General features: G+C 38.0%; 1 protein-coding gene across 1 annotated transcript in view; it reads left to right on the top strand.

Moving 5' to 3' along the window:
- Positions 1-900: 900 nt before the first annotated feature.
- The window catches only part of Metap1 (methionyl aminopeptidase 1), a 65,482-nt gene continuing 52,250 nt past the window's right edge, over positions 901-14,132 (top strand). The window contains exon 1 of the mRNA XM_047566718.1: positions 901-1,089. Within this exon, the coding sequence (XP_047422674.1) occupies positions 976-1,089 (114 nt within the window). The 5' untranslated portion in view covers positions 901-975. The remainder of the gene's footprint in view (positions 1,090-14,132) is intronic.

Below are 14,132 nucleotides of genomic sequence, written 5' to 3'. Positions count from 1 at the left end.
TTTGTTTCTCTTCCCTTGTGACACAGGTATTCAAGCACAACTTAGAAAATGGCAGATCTGGAATGTAGTTGAAGTTTTAAGGCAACAGGTTTGCATTTGATAACCCTTAAAACTTCTCTCAACTCTGATATTTCAAGATTAACACATTTTTTTCCTATTTACTTCTTACGTAGTTAATTAGGATAATACAAGAATTAAGTGTATTGATATCTGGTAGTTGTTACTATTACTAGCAGTATACATTTTGAACGGTGGGTTGTGGTGGTGTTGTGTGTAAAATTAAAAAAAAAAAAAAAAAAAGTAAAAAATGGCAGGACAGATGCAAACCCCAGCTCGCCGCCTCACTGACAGCTCTGTGATTCTCCTTTCTGTGGCAAGCGGTGGTCCTTAGGCCTCAGAACAAACAAACACGATCGGTGAGAAACAGATCCATGGAGCGGCGGGTCGAACCAAAGCAGAAGAGCGGAGCGCCCTTTTCCTCTGCCTCTGAGTGTGGAGACGTACAGAGCTCCTGAGTCCTGGTCAGGAAGGACGTTGGTTAAGTGTCTCCCAAGGAACCGAGAGGGCGCGGTGTGACCGCCTCTCTTCGCAGACACCACCTGGCCTTCACAGTCCCTAGCAGATAGGTCGCTTTCGCTGCGCACAGACGCAGAACTGCACCCCACCAGCAGAAATCGAGGCTGGACTGCCCTGCAGCCTAGACTAGCGCACAGCCCCGGAGGCGGGGGAAGGCGGGGCGCGGGCGCGGTCGGGGGCGGGGCGCAGGCGGGGGCGGGGCGCCAGCTGCGCGCGCTGGGCGGGGGCGGAGCGCGCAGCGTGGTCCGGGCCAGGCCTGCGCTCCTCCCTCTTCCGCGCCCAGGCCCGCAGCGGGCCGAGCTCCTCCCCCGGCTTGCTCGCTCTCTCCTCCCCTTCGCCCTGCGGTTCCTCCCTCCCTCCCTCTTCCTCGGTGAGGTGCTCCTCCGGCAGGCAGGCAGCATGGCGGCCGTGGAGACGCGGGTGTGCGAGACGGACGGCTGCAGCAGCGAGGCCAAGCTCCAGTGTCCCACCTGCATCAAGCTGGGCATCCAGGGCTCGTACTTCTGCTCGCAGGTAGACCCCGCTCCCCGGAGCGCCGCCTCCTCTGCGGACCCTCTTCCTCCTCTGCCTTCGTTTCCCCTCCCGCCCTCGCGGTGGTTCGGGTTGCGCTCCTCCTCTTTCCGCGGCTGCGCTTCGTCTTACCCCACCCCCGCCGCCGCCGCCGCCCCCTCCGGGCACTGTGGTTCTGGGGCCCTGGGGACTCGGGACGCGGGCGGGGGCGGGGGCGCGGTCCGCCGCGGCCATGCGAGCTGAGGGCGGAAGCCGACTTGCCCCGGGTGGCCGGGCAGCCCCAGGGCGACGCGTTAAGGGGCTGGTTCCGGCCGCGCATCCCGCGCGGGGGCGGTGACGCCAGGTGTGGACCGCCTAGCCCCGTGCAGGTAGGGGAGAAGGGACAGCCCGAGGTGGCTAAGCCGTCTTCCCGGCCGGACTCTGGTCTGGCGTGGGGGATGCGGACCGGGCCGTCGCTGGTGCCCGCTGGTTTAAGGGGCGGAAGCGACCCGCTGGACTTGGAGGAGTGGGTTGCCTCAGGACAGCTGGCTTCACAGAGAAGAGCAAAGCGAGACCCAGCCCCGCTTCTTTGTGTTTTACTACCGCATTTTTGACACTCGGGTAACTTCGGGGTGGGGGTAAAAAGGGGTTTGTGTAATTCATTCTTTCGGCATCCAAAATTATTAATTTAGAAAACCTTAACGGGGTGAGTCACTTCTCTCCATGACTGAATTTCCCACGGAGTGAAAAGGACAGCTCCGTTGAGGGTTTTTGCTTTAAGGCCCTAGGGTATTTTAGTAAGTTTTGTGCAGTGGGGCAAACCCAGCGATGAATGGGGTACTGACTGAAACGTGTGGTCCAGTGTTTGTGTTTACGGAAGAATGCTAATGTTTCTGCTGCATTTTGAGACTCAGAATAATGGCAAGGCGGCAGTAGTTCGGTTCTTAGTCTAGGTTTGTTGAAGAGAGGCACATAGATATTCAAGTATTAAATTGGTAGTTTCCTGGGGGGAGAGGAGTGTGAGTCTAGAGTTCAGAGGTCTGATGTTGGTGCTGTCCTTGCCAATTTCTGTGAGATCTTGAATTAGAAAAGTTAATTTAATTAATCTCTCTGAGCTCCAGCGTTTGTTCAGGGGTATGATAGTTTTCCTTATGCATTTCAGTACGATGTCCGGAGACCTAAATTACCATTTCAACGTGAAGTGCTGGTACAAAATAAGACTTTTTGTTTTTAAAAGGATGATAGTGGAATTTCACGCTGCCATATATAAAGTGTAAATAAGAATGAAAACAATGTATTAATACAAATAAGTATTTTCAGACATGAAATATATTAAAAAATGGTTATGTAAAAGTAAAAATACAAATAAAATCAGGTCATAAGGTCATAACACTTGTTAGATAAGCCATTGTGAGAGATCTTAGCAGTTATGTAGGTCTTGTTTTTAGATAGGGATATGATCCTTGACCTTGTTGGTATCATTTGGAAAAACTTGCACATGAAGAAATGTTGCTTGAGCTAAAAATAGCATTGGGGCTACTCAACATGCTAAACCTGCCACAGGTCCTGTTGATTCTTTAAGGTTTTCTAATTTGTTAAGGCCTATGTAGCACCTGGACTTAAAGCAAAAAAACAATAGTTTGCTTTTGAAAATTTGTGTACTATGTGAGTAGAATAATGTGGTTTACACCATATTTAAAATTTGATGACATATTTGTGATGATAAATGAATATGTACTGACACTTCTCTTTTAGAAATTTAAAAAAATACTAGGAAGCCATATTCATCAAGTGTAACTGTCAGAAAGAATATTGAATCATTTGTGGACAAATGTCAGACACATTGGTGAAAGCATGCAGGGCTTATTTATATTGTAGAATTGGGGGAACTCCGTATTGGATTTTGCATGTGTATTTCTTACACAGACATATCCAGAGTGGCTCTCAGCTTTTTTCATTCTTATCAACCACCCCCTATGGTCACTTTTTAAAATTTGTCACAGTCAGTTGTAGTTACTGTAGCCTCTTCATTAATTTCTTTGCTGTAATTCCCCACCTTGCACACACACTGCAAACAAACAAACAAAACCCCCCCAAAACACCCAAAACCAAAAAAACCCAAACAACCAAAACAAGACTTTTGTATAGAAGTTATTTTTCCCACAGTCTGATTATGCTTATCCTCATAATAGAGTTCCCATTGCTTTCAGAATTCTTTCTCCACAATTAGGGTATCTCTTGTGTCTAGCCTTATTCTCTTGTGCCATTCAGAGGATATCTTTGTAGTCTTTCCTTATCCAAAATGTCATTTGTCATCTGATATCATAGTTATTTCAATCCTAGCTTGAGACTTAAGTCACTGTAACTTTTCCTAAGCCTGTTTGCACATCTGTGCTGAAACTAAGACTTACCCTTGCCACTTCTCTGATCATTTTCGCTAGGAGTGACCTGTCTTCTCTCTGTCCCTAGCCTGTCTCACCTGTCTTTGGGAACAAATAGAACACAACTCTAAGAGGCCTTTCTTTAACATCATAAAATGTGTACACTTTTTCCAGTTATTTTGTCATATCACCTGTTTATTTCCTTTGTAACTTTTTATAAGCTCATAATTACCTTATTAGAAAACAGATATTAATATCTTTCAATCAAAAGGTGAACTTCATGAATAAACTATCTTGTTCATTATTCTGTGCTCATTTTCTAATGATACTCTGTGTAACAAGTGGTCAACATATGTTTGAATCAATGAATAAAAGTGTCAAAAGGCAGAATAATAGACGGTAGACTGCTGCATGAGTTACAACTGCTCCCTTTACTAGCTAGGTAACTTTGGGCAAGTAAACTTTGTTTTTATGTTTTCTTTTTAAAATGGAACCATTAGTAGTACTTAGGATATTGGTGAAGACTAAATGCCAAGTATGTAAAGCACTTAACACAAACTTGATAAGTATTAGCATTTATTGTTACACTGGGTTTTATGTTTAAGAAGGTAGAGATATTTTAATCCAGGAGCTTAATTTTAAGAAGACTTCTTCTTTAGGAGTAAAACCCATTTTACTTGAAATTGAACTTTCCAAAAGTTCTCAATATTTGATTGTGTTTCTTGAAGTATTAATTCTTATTAAATTAAGAGTAGTTTGTATATGCCTTCTTTTCAGTGTGTAACAGTTTTTTGGAGATAGTCCTCATTTTTGTATATTATGAAGTGTCTTGTGCACAGCAGGTCACGTTCAGTAAATTAAAAAAAGAACAATTGACTTGCTATGGAAAGCAAAGAATTCTGCATTTGCATTATCCTTTATAAAGACTGAATAAAATGTTGGGCTAAGGATGTACTGTCATTTACTTACTCACTTGTGATTGAATTTAATTTCTTTTAATTTTTTAGCTGCTAGTTTAGCAACTGTCCTGTGCTGCTTGCTTTCTTGTCCTGAGTTAAAGTATTAGCTAGAAAGGACCTGAGTGATATGTAACTGTTTATACTTAATAGGCATTAGAAAAAGAGATAGTAAAGGTGGGCACACACCTGTAGTCCAAGCTACTTGAGAAGCTGAGGAGGAAGAGTTGTTCCTACCCTGGGTAGCATAGTGAGAGACATGTCCCCAACCCACCCCACACCATGAGAGAGAGAGAGAGAGAGAGAGAGAGAGAGAGAGAGAGAAAGATAGTAAATATAATGTAATTTTGGAATCTGACCTGGGCTTAAATCTTTATTCTCATGACCTTGGATACAGTGTCTTCTGAATTGTAAGCATCTTATGGAGCATCTTCTTGGAGTTGAGGGGAAGAGTGAGTAAGAGAGCACGCCAAGCGCCTAGCATAGTGTTCTGTAAATGATTTTGTTATGCCTACAGCCTATATGTAACACTATTAAAATCAGTTAATTTTATACCTAAGGAAGGTATAAAAATGTTTGAAGGGAAGTATTATTTATTTATGAACATTTGGACAGGTTCTTGTTTCAAGTTCTTTGAAAGAAGCAGTGGTAAAGTAATGTGATTAACTCGCTCTTCAGAAAGAAAGTCTGGGTGAGCATCTTGTAGGTTGAAGTTGAAGGTGAGGAAGGAACACTGTTCAGACATGCAGCATCTTTGAAATGTAACCCAACCCACTGAAACTGTTTCTTTTTTAGCAACAAAGTTCCTGACAATGCAGTGTGTTTCTGGAACTTGTCTTTATCATCAGTAGAGATATTCCATATTGTGTTTTTTAAATTTCTAGGCATTTTCTTTGAATTCCTCACATTACTCAACACTGCTGTAAGTTAGGTGAATTTGGGTACAACTGTCAGAGTTTGTAAGTAAAAGAATAGGACAGAGGCATAAAAGGGTAGATTTCTTTTTAAACAAATAACCTCACTAATTGTTTATTGCAAAAAAAAAATGCAGGTTAAAAACAATTATTTATGCAGGGATAATTTCTGGGAACTTTTTAGTGTTTATCCTTATGAACATGTTTGCATATTCTTATATTTATGTGCATACATTTATATATGTTTTTGCTAGTGCTATGATATACATAATTGTAGGGGATTTTCTCAGTCTTTTATTTTAAATGATATATTGGGAGTATCAGGTCATAGTTACATTTTATGTTATCTTCTGTAAAGGATGAAGTAGATTTATTTGAATACTGTCATTTATTCACTGATGATTGAATTTAGTTTTTTCCCCACTTTTTTAAGCTGCTGTTTACTCTTTAATAAGTTCTTATAAAATTTAAGTAATTTTTATTTATTTATGAGTGTAGAATAATAGAACTGATACATGAACCCAGGTGGAACCACCCAAACTGATTCTATGTCCTTATCATGAACATAGTTCTCACAGAATAGTTAGTGGATTATTGTTGGTTCAAGAGCCTTCTGGTGGTCAGTGAGTTTTTGTCATGAATTATACTTATCATAGAACTTGTAATAGTGAACCTTATTTTTGTTGGGAGGAATCAGAAGTTATACAAGTCTTAACTCTCGAGTTATCGTTTTGGAAATTTAAGGCCATTACAATGGAGACAATCTCCTATTCACTTAGATTGTGGGTTGAAAAGGTTTTTTTTTAGGTGAGTTTTTTCAGGTTTGGCATATTTGCAAAATTTTTATAGTTTAGTAAGTTTGGTTGGAACAGATGTAATTGCATGGCTGAGCTTTAAATGCTACCCAACTTTAGGTGATAAGAAGAAGCACTGGCATGGTGACTGCTTCTGTATTGATGAGGAATTTCCTTTTTTGTTAATAACAAACCTGTTTAGGTAGATGAAACATAAGTAATAGTACTTTATAGAACAACCACAGGACTTCTCTTCATAGTGAAGTTTTAACTTAATAGGATGTAAGTATTATTATGATTTTTTTCTGCTTGATCCTGAACTCAGCTCTCCTGACCTCAGTTTAACTTGAAGCATTCTTTTATTCATGCTTGAGTATGTAGTGCTCACAGCCCAACAGTTATGTCTTTTTATTTTGATTGCTTCATTTAGTGCCAGTCTTATCTCTGGTTTTTAATAAACAACAATTCAAAATACTTTTATGAACCAGGCCTGCCTTCCTCACTGAGTATGTTTGGCAGCTTTAGTTAAACCTGCGAGAGGGACCCTGTGAAATATCTCCTGCATTACATATTGTAAATACGTTTTTTCCTAGTTTTGTCTCCAGGTACCTGTTTCATGCCAAATAGAGACTTTATCCTGCCGTGCCAGAGCTGTTATGTGTATCTTGGAAAGCATTCCCCAAAACCTAATCAGCTGGGGTGTGCTATCAGCTAGTGTGCCATTTATCTGGATCATAAACTCAATCCTCTAGGGAAGTTAGGTTTAAATAGCAAATAAAATTAGGACTTTAAGCTGGGTGTGGTGGCATGCCTGTAATTCTATGACTTGGGAGGCTGAGACAGGATTATAAGTTCAGAACCATCCTCAGCAACTTAGAGACCCTGTCTCAAAATGAAAAATAAAAAGGACTGGGGATGTGTCTTGGTGGTTAAGTGCCCTGGTTCAAAATCCTGGTACCAAAAAAAAAAAAAAAAAAAAACTTTAGCAATTTCCTTTGCCATCATAAAGTGGTAAGTAATAAAAGACCTCTCCATATTGTAATTCTGTATTTAATTATTCTGACTTAAGTGCCAAAGGCAGCCCTTTGTATCAGATTTTGAAGGTAACCAAGTTTCTTCCATCAAGTTTCAAGTTTAAATCAGCCAGTAAAATAGGTAAATATGAGGGCACTAAGTTTTAGAAATGACATGACTTTTTTTCTCTGATATCGTTAACTGGGTTGGTCATTTGAATACTGATAACTTTGTGCCATTCATGACTAAACAAATGTAGAAAAAAATAAATTCAGTTATTACATGAGTAATTTAGTATTGCTTTTGAATTGAAGTCTTAAGTACTTAAAATCAGGATTTGTGTTTATTTTTTCGGTGTTGAGAAAAATTTAAAAAATTAGTAGTTCATTCATATGCCGTGCTGCAGTAAATGCCTGTATACCATAACTTATTAAAAAGAACATTACAGGAAAACAAGTAAAAAATAAGGCTCCTATATGTCCCTTACTTCCCTATGTGTCAGGTACTCCATATCCTGAATTTTGTGTTTATCTTTCATTTGCTTTTCCATGTTTGAGTCCTTAAATAACATATTATTACAGTTTTTATGTTTTAAAAGTTTTATAAATGAAATCACTGCATTGTTATTTGGTATTCCAGTGAATTAATGTATTATACTTTACTTGTTCTTTTGTTAATAGAAATTTGGGCTGTTTGCTACTATAAACAGTGCTGCCCTAAACATGCTTGCAGCTAATGCCTGATGCTTGTGTGCGAGTTTATTTTGGGGATACATATAGGAGAAGAATTCTTGGGTCACAGGATATGTCTTCAGTTTTACTTTGATGATGACAAATTGTTTTCCAAGTGGTTATAAGTGTACTTCTATTATCTGAAAGTTTATATTATATATTCTGTAATACATAGTATTTATATTAATATATTATTACAGTTTCCTATCTTGGGTATTTTGATAATACAGAATTTTAAAAAAATTTGGTCAGTTAGCTATTGTGTTGCTTAGGAATAGCAGCATTTATTGGGCTATTTTCATATTCATTAACTTGGAAAAACTTAAAAAAAGTTTGCATATCCTCAAGTAGCTTATGTTATACTTGTATAGACAGGAAGTACTTAAAAACAAATGCCAAGAAAGTGGTAGTCAAAGTTATAAATACGGAGTTTTTTCCTGAATTTTAAAAAACTTAATATTGAGTTTCCCTAGCATCTTATGAAAATTTTCAAACAAATAGAAAAGTTTGAAGAATAATACAGGTTGAGCATCCTTAATTTAAATCTGAAATCTGAAACTTAGAGTATCAACATAATCCTCAAAAAGTCTCAGAGTTCAGAGCCTTTCACATTTGAGTTTCTGGATTAGTAATGTTAAACCAGAGAAGTCTGAGCAAATGTTGCCACAACTGTTCCTGGCCAGTTTGAGTAAGGGGTACTCAACTGGTGTAACTAACCGCAGTATACAATTAGTAACACATCGCCTTAAAGTGCCACTTTGCTTTGCTTAATTTATGTGTACTTGTATGTGTGCATTTGTTGAGATACATTTGAGAATTCCACAGATTACATGGCATTGCATTCATTAAATAGCATGCATCTTCTCATCTTTCTTACTATATTACTGTTATTACACCTAAGAAAATTAATAAGAATTCCCTAATACTGTCTAATAGCCAATCCTATTCAAGTATCTCAATTGCCCCAGCAATTGCCCCCAGCATCTTTTATAAAAGCATTTTTAAAATCAGAATCTTATCAGTTCTCATAGTACTTGGTTGTCATGTCTCTTGACTATTTCAATTGAGAATTGTCCTCTTATCTGTATTTCATCTGTATTTAACTTTTTGAAGACACCAGTCATTTGTTTTATAGAATATTACACATTAGGTTTTTTTTTTTTTTCCTCCTCAGTACTGGGGATTGAACCCAGTTAGACAAACACTGAGCTACATTGCTGCCCGTTTTATTTTGAGACAGGGCCTTTTAAAAAATTTGTTTAAAAAAATTTTTTTTTTATAAATGACAGTAGAATGTATTTTGACATGTATATATGGAGTATAATTTCCCATTCTTGTTTGTACGTGAGGTAGAGTTACACTGGTCATGTATTCATACATGCACAAAGGAAAGTTATGTCTGGTTCATTCTACTGTCTTTTCCCTTTCCCATCTCCCCTCCCTTGCCCCCACCCTCCATGCATTTCTATGAACCTTGACTCCTCCCTCCTCCCTGCCTGTTGTGAGTTAGCACCCACATATCAGAGAGAACGTTCAACCTTTAGTTTTTTTGGGATTGGCTTATTTCACTTAGCATGATAGTCTCCAGTTCCATCCACTTGCCAGCAAATGCCATAATTTCATTCTTCTTTATTGCTGAGTAATATTCCATTGTGTATATGTACCACATTTTCTTTATCCATTCATCTGTTGAAGGGCATAGATTGGTTCCATATCTTAGCTATTGTGATTTGAGCTGCTATGAACATTGATGTGACCACATCACTATAGTATGCTGATTTTTAAGTCCTTTGGGTATATGTCTGGGAGTGGGATGACTGAGTCAAATGGTGGTTCCATTCCAAGTTTTCTGAAGAATCTCCATACTGTTTTCCAGAGTAGTTGCACCAATTTGCAATCCCACCAGCAATGTATGAGTGTACCTTTTCCTCCACATGCTTGCCAACATTTATTGTTACTTGTATTCATGATCATTGCCATTCTGACTGGAATGAGATGAAATCTCAGTGTAGTTTTAATTTGCATTTCCTCTAAATGCTGGTGATGTTGAACATTATTTCATATTTTTTTGACCATTCATATTTCTTCTGTGAAGCATCTCTTCACTTCCTTTGCCCATTTTTTTGATTGGGTTATTTGGTTTATTTTTGGTGTTTTTTGAGTTCTTTATCCTGGAGATTAATGCTCTTTATCTGAGGTGTAGGTGCCAAAGACTTTCTCCCATTCTGTAGACTCTCTTCATGTTCTTGATTACTTCCTTTGCTGTGAAGAAGCTTTTTAAGTTTGATAAAATCCTATTCACTGATTCTTGATTTCTTTACTTTAGGAGTCTTGTTGAGGAATTTGGTTCCTAAGCCAACATGATGGAGATTTGGACCTACATTTTCTTCTAGTAGGTGCAGAGAAACAACATCCTTTAGGGTACCAAAGATAGCCTTGAATTTGTAATCCTCCTGTCTTGACCTGTGAAATAGGTGGGATTACAGGTGTGCACCACTATGTCTAAATAAACGTCATACATTTTGGATTATCTGATTATTTTCTCATAGTGTCTTTACTTGTTCTTTTAGCCTTTGTGTGTGTGTGTGCGTATATATATTTGTGGTACTGGGGATTGAACCCAGGGGTTCCCTACTACTGAGCTAGGTCCCCAGCCCCCCCCCCCCCCTTTTTTTTTTTTTTTTTTTGCAGTGCTGGGGATCGAACCCAGGGCCTTGTGCTTGCAAGGCAAACACTCTACCGACTGAGCTATATCCCCAGCCCTCCCAGCCCTTTTATATTTTATTTTGAGATGATCTCACTAAGTTGCCAAGGCTGGCCTCAAACTTGCCATCTCTTCTTGCATCAGCCTCCCGAGTCACTGGATACACAGGTGTACAACACCGTATCTGGCTATCTCTCTTGCATTTTCTGTAAATCAGAAATTAAGTCAAAATGCCCAGTTAGATTCTAGGTAAACATTGATGAAGTTCATAGATAATACTGTGTATTTTCATATTGCATCATGTCAGGAGACACAGAATGCTTGGTTTATTCCAGTCCTAATGGTTCTAAATTTGATCACTTGGTGAAGAAGGTGCTGGCAAATCATTGTAAATGTATATCTTTCACTTTGCAAATAATCTGTGGGATGATACTCTGGCACTGTAGAAATATGCATTTCTTCAGTAGTCTTTAAGTGGTTTTAGCATATTTGATATTTCTTGCTTGATAATTATTTCATTGGGGGCTGCAAGTGGTGATTTTGCTCCAGTTCTGTTTTTTAGTAACTGAATTTTTTTTTCTTCAGTAAGGCAGGATTTTTCTAATCAATTGATAAAAGAAGTATGCCACCTAAAATGGTAGTGTTAATATTCCTACTAGAAAGACAGGGAAGGGTAGTTTCCTAGTCACTTCAGTGGTTACAAATATTTTTGTTGTTTTTTAAATTTTTCTGGTTAGTGACTTTTTTTTGATGTTCAAATTGTCTTATTTGTTCAGTGGTACCATCTTTAAATTGACTTCTTCTGAGCCTCCTCCATTAGTTTCTGATTGCCTCTCTTTCTGGTACAAGACAAATCTGATTTACCTTGTATGTTTCCTACCCTAGATCTGGAGTAAATCTATTTCTAAGCAGTTCCTGGTTTCTGGTAGCAATGTCTATTAGACGCATATATCTTTTGTTGTTGTTTTGTGAAAGTGGTGGATAAAACTGCTGGTTTCTTAGCATAAATCAAGGCAGTAGCTCCATACTGTACCAGTGTTATATTCTGTATTGCTTTGTAGTAATGAAACCAGTTTTACTTAAGTATGTCCTTTGTGTAGCAATAAAAATTATTTTATTTAAAAAGTGCCAGATCTTGGTATTGGAATGTCCTTGCCTCTAGGAGAAGGGAAGTGATGTCCTAAGGAACTTTTCAGATGTGGAGAGCATAAGACAGCAAAGAGGGCAGTTTTTCAAGTACCACACTAAATAGTTGAAAAATGGGATAGGTAATGACAGACTCTTAAAGACTTCCAGAAGTAGATGAATTAAGAACTGAATTTTGATAAAAAAGTAGGTATGTGAATAAAATAAATAGGTAGATAAATAAAAAGGCGTGTTTTAAGGTAGAGGAGAGAACAATCCCTCCAGGGGATGGATGTGTTTATGGAAGTAGGAGAAAGTTTAGGCATGTGTGTATGGCAAGTAGAAAACCTTTACTTTAGTGAAGAGCACAAGTATGGCAATGTAGAAATATATGGAAATGAATGGATTGTTAGTGGGAATAGAGGCCTTGTTCCATTGAATACTTCTTTTTTTCCCCCAAAATGTAAACATCTTTTATTGTTTTTCATTATAAGATACAGTACATTCATTATCTTTGCAAAATTTAATATAGTAGTATATAAAGTTAAAACTATCATAATCTCAGCATTTTAAAAACATCTTACAGTTTGGTTTATTATCTGTCCAGACTTTTGAATGTGTGTTATATGGAGCTTAAAAACATTGATACTGTTTCAAGCCGGTCTGCATGGCTTTGCCATTAATTAGCTGTGTGTTTTCTGGACATGTTAATCTGTACTGCAGTTTTCTTATCTTTAGAATGGGGTGTTTGTAATAATAGTACCTACCTCTTAGATTTATTGTGAGAATTAACAGTTAGTAAGTGGTAAATCCCTAAGTCAGTGTTTATAAACACTCCCACGTTAGCTATTGTTTTTATTCTTTCAAAACAAAAATATAATCACTGCTCTAAATTATATACAGTTGTTTTTATGTCTTTTAAAAAAGTAACCATTATCATCTTAACCATTTTAAGTACTCGGTACAATCCAGTAGTGGTTAATGCATCTCCATTGTTGTGAAGCAGACTTCCAAAACTTTTTCATCTTGTATAACTGGAATCCTGTTTCATTAAATACCTCTCCTTGGCTCTCCTCACCCCCTCCCTGCCTCCTGGTAGTCACCATTCTTCTTTCTTTGACTACTTCACCTACCTTTTACAAGTGGAATGATATCTATTTCCTTTTGTTATTTGCTTTGCAAGGTTAGTTCATTTTGTCGCATCTGACAGAATAATTTTCCTTTTAAAGGCTACATACTATTTCATTGTGTGTATACATCATATTTTGTTCATATCATTCTTTGGGCATTTGGATTGTTTCAACCTCTTGGTTATTATGAATGGTGCTTATGAACATGGGTATGTAAATATCTCTGAGTACCTACTTTCAGTTCTTGTAGATGCATACTCAGAAGTGGGATTGCTGGATCATATGATAGCTCAATTTTTAATTATTTGACTAACTACTATAGTGTTTTCAGTAGTGATTGAATTGAATTATTTTATAGTTCCTATAGTGTACACGTGTTCCAGTTGAACCACATCCCCACAACACTTGTTTCGTAGTAATCAATTACCCCAATGAGTGTGAGGTGATGTCTCATTGTAATTTTGGCTAGTGATATTAGCACCTTTTCATACAGTTGTTGGCTCTTTATGTATCATCTTTGGGAAATGTCTACCTAAGTCCTTTACCTACTTTTTAATTGAATTTTTTGTCTTTTATGTTAATTTGTAGGCTTTTTAAAAACATAATCTAGATGTGAACTCTGTATCATATTAGATTTGCAAATCCTTGCCCTACCTTTGTAGGTTGTCTTTTCTTCATTATACTCCCTGTGTCCTTTGAATAAAAGTTAACATTTGATGTAATCCTGTTTGTCCAGTTTTGCTTTTGTTGCCTGCACTTTTGGTGTCAGTTCTAAGAAATCATTGTCAAATACAGTGTCATAAAGTTGTCCCCTTATGTTCATTTGGGAGTTTTATAGTTTTGGTTCTTACATTTATATCTTTAATCCATTCTGAATTAATTTTTTTGTCTATGATGTAGGATAAAGTGCATCTTCCTTCTTTTGCATGTGGATATTCATTTTTCCAGCAGCATTTGTTGAAGAGACTCCTTTATCCCACTTAGCCATCTGGGTATCCTTGTTAAAGATCATTCGGCCATATTTGTAGAGGTTTATTTGTTCTTATGCCAGGACCACATTGGATTACTGTGGCTGCATAATGTGTTTTTGAAATCAGTATGTGTGAGTCTTCCAACTTTGCTCTTTTTAAAATGTTATTTGAGAGAATTTTCAATTTCTACAAAACATGTGTTTTTTTTTTTTTTTTTTTTTTGATACCTGGGATTGAACCCAGGGGTACTTAACCATTGAGCCACATCCCCAGTCTTTTTTAAATATTTTATGTAGAGACAGGTTCTTGCTGAGTTGCTGAGGCTGACTTCGAACTCATGATCTTCC

Source organism: Sciurus carolinensis, chromosome 10 (assembly GCF_902686445.1).
Source record: "Sciurus carolinensis chromosome 10, mSciCar1.2, whole genome shotgun sequence".
NCBI lineage: Eukaryota > Metazoa > Chordata > Mammalia > Rodentia > Sciuridae > Sciurus > Sciurus carolinensis.
This window is presented reverse-complemented; position numbering and strand designations above follow the sequence as displayed.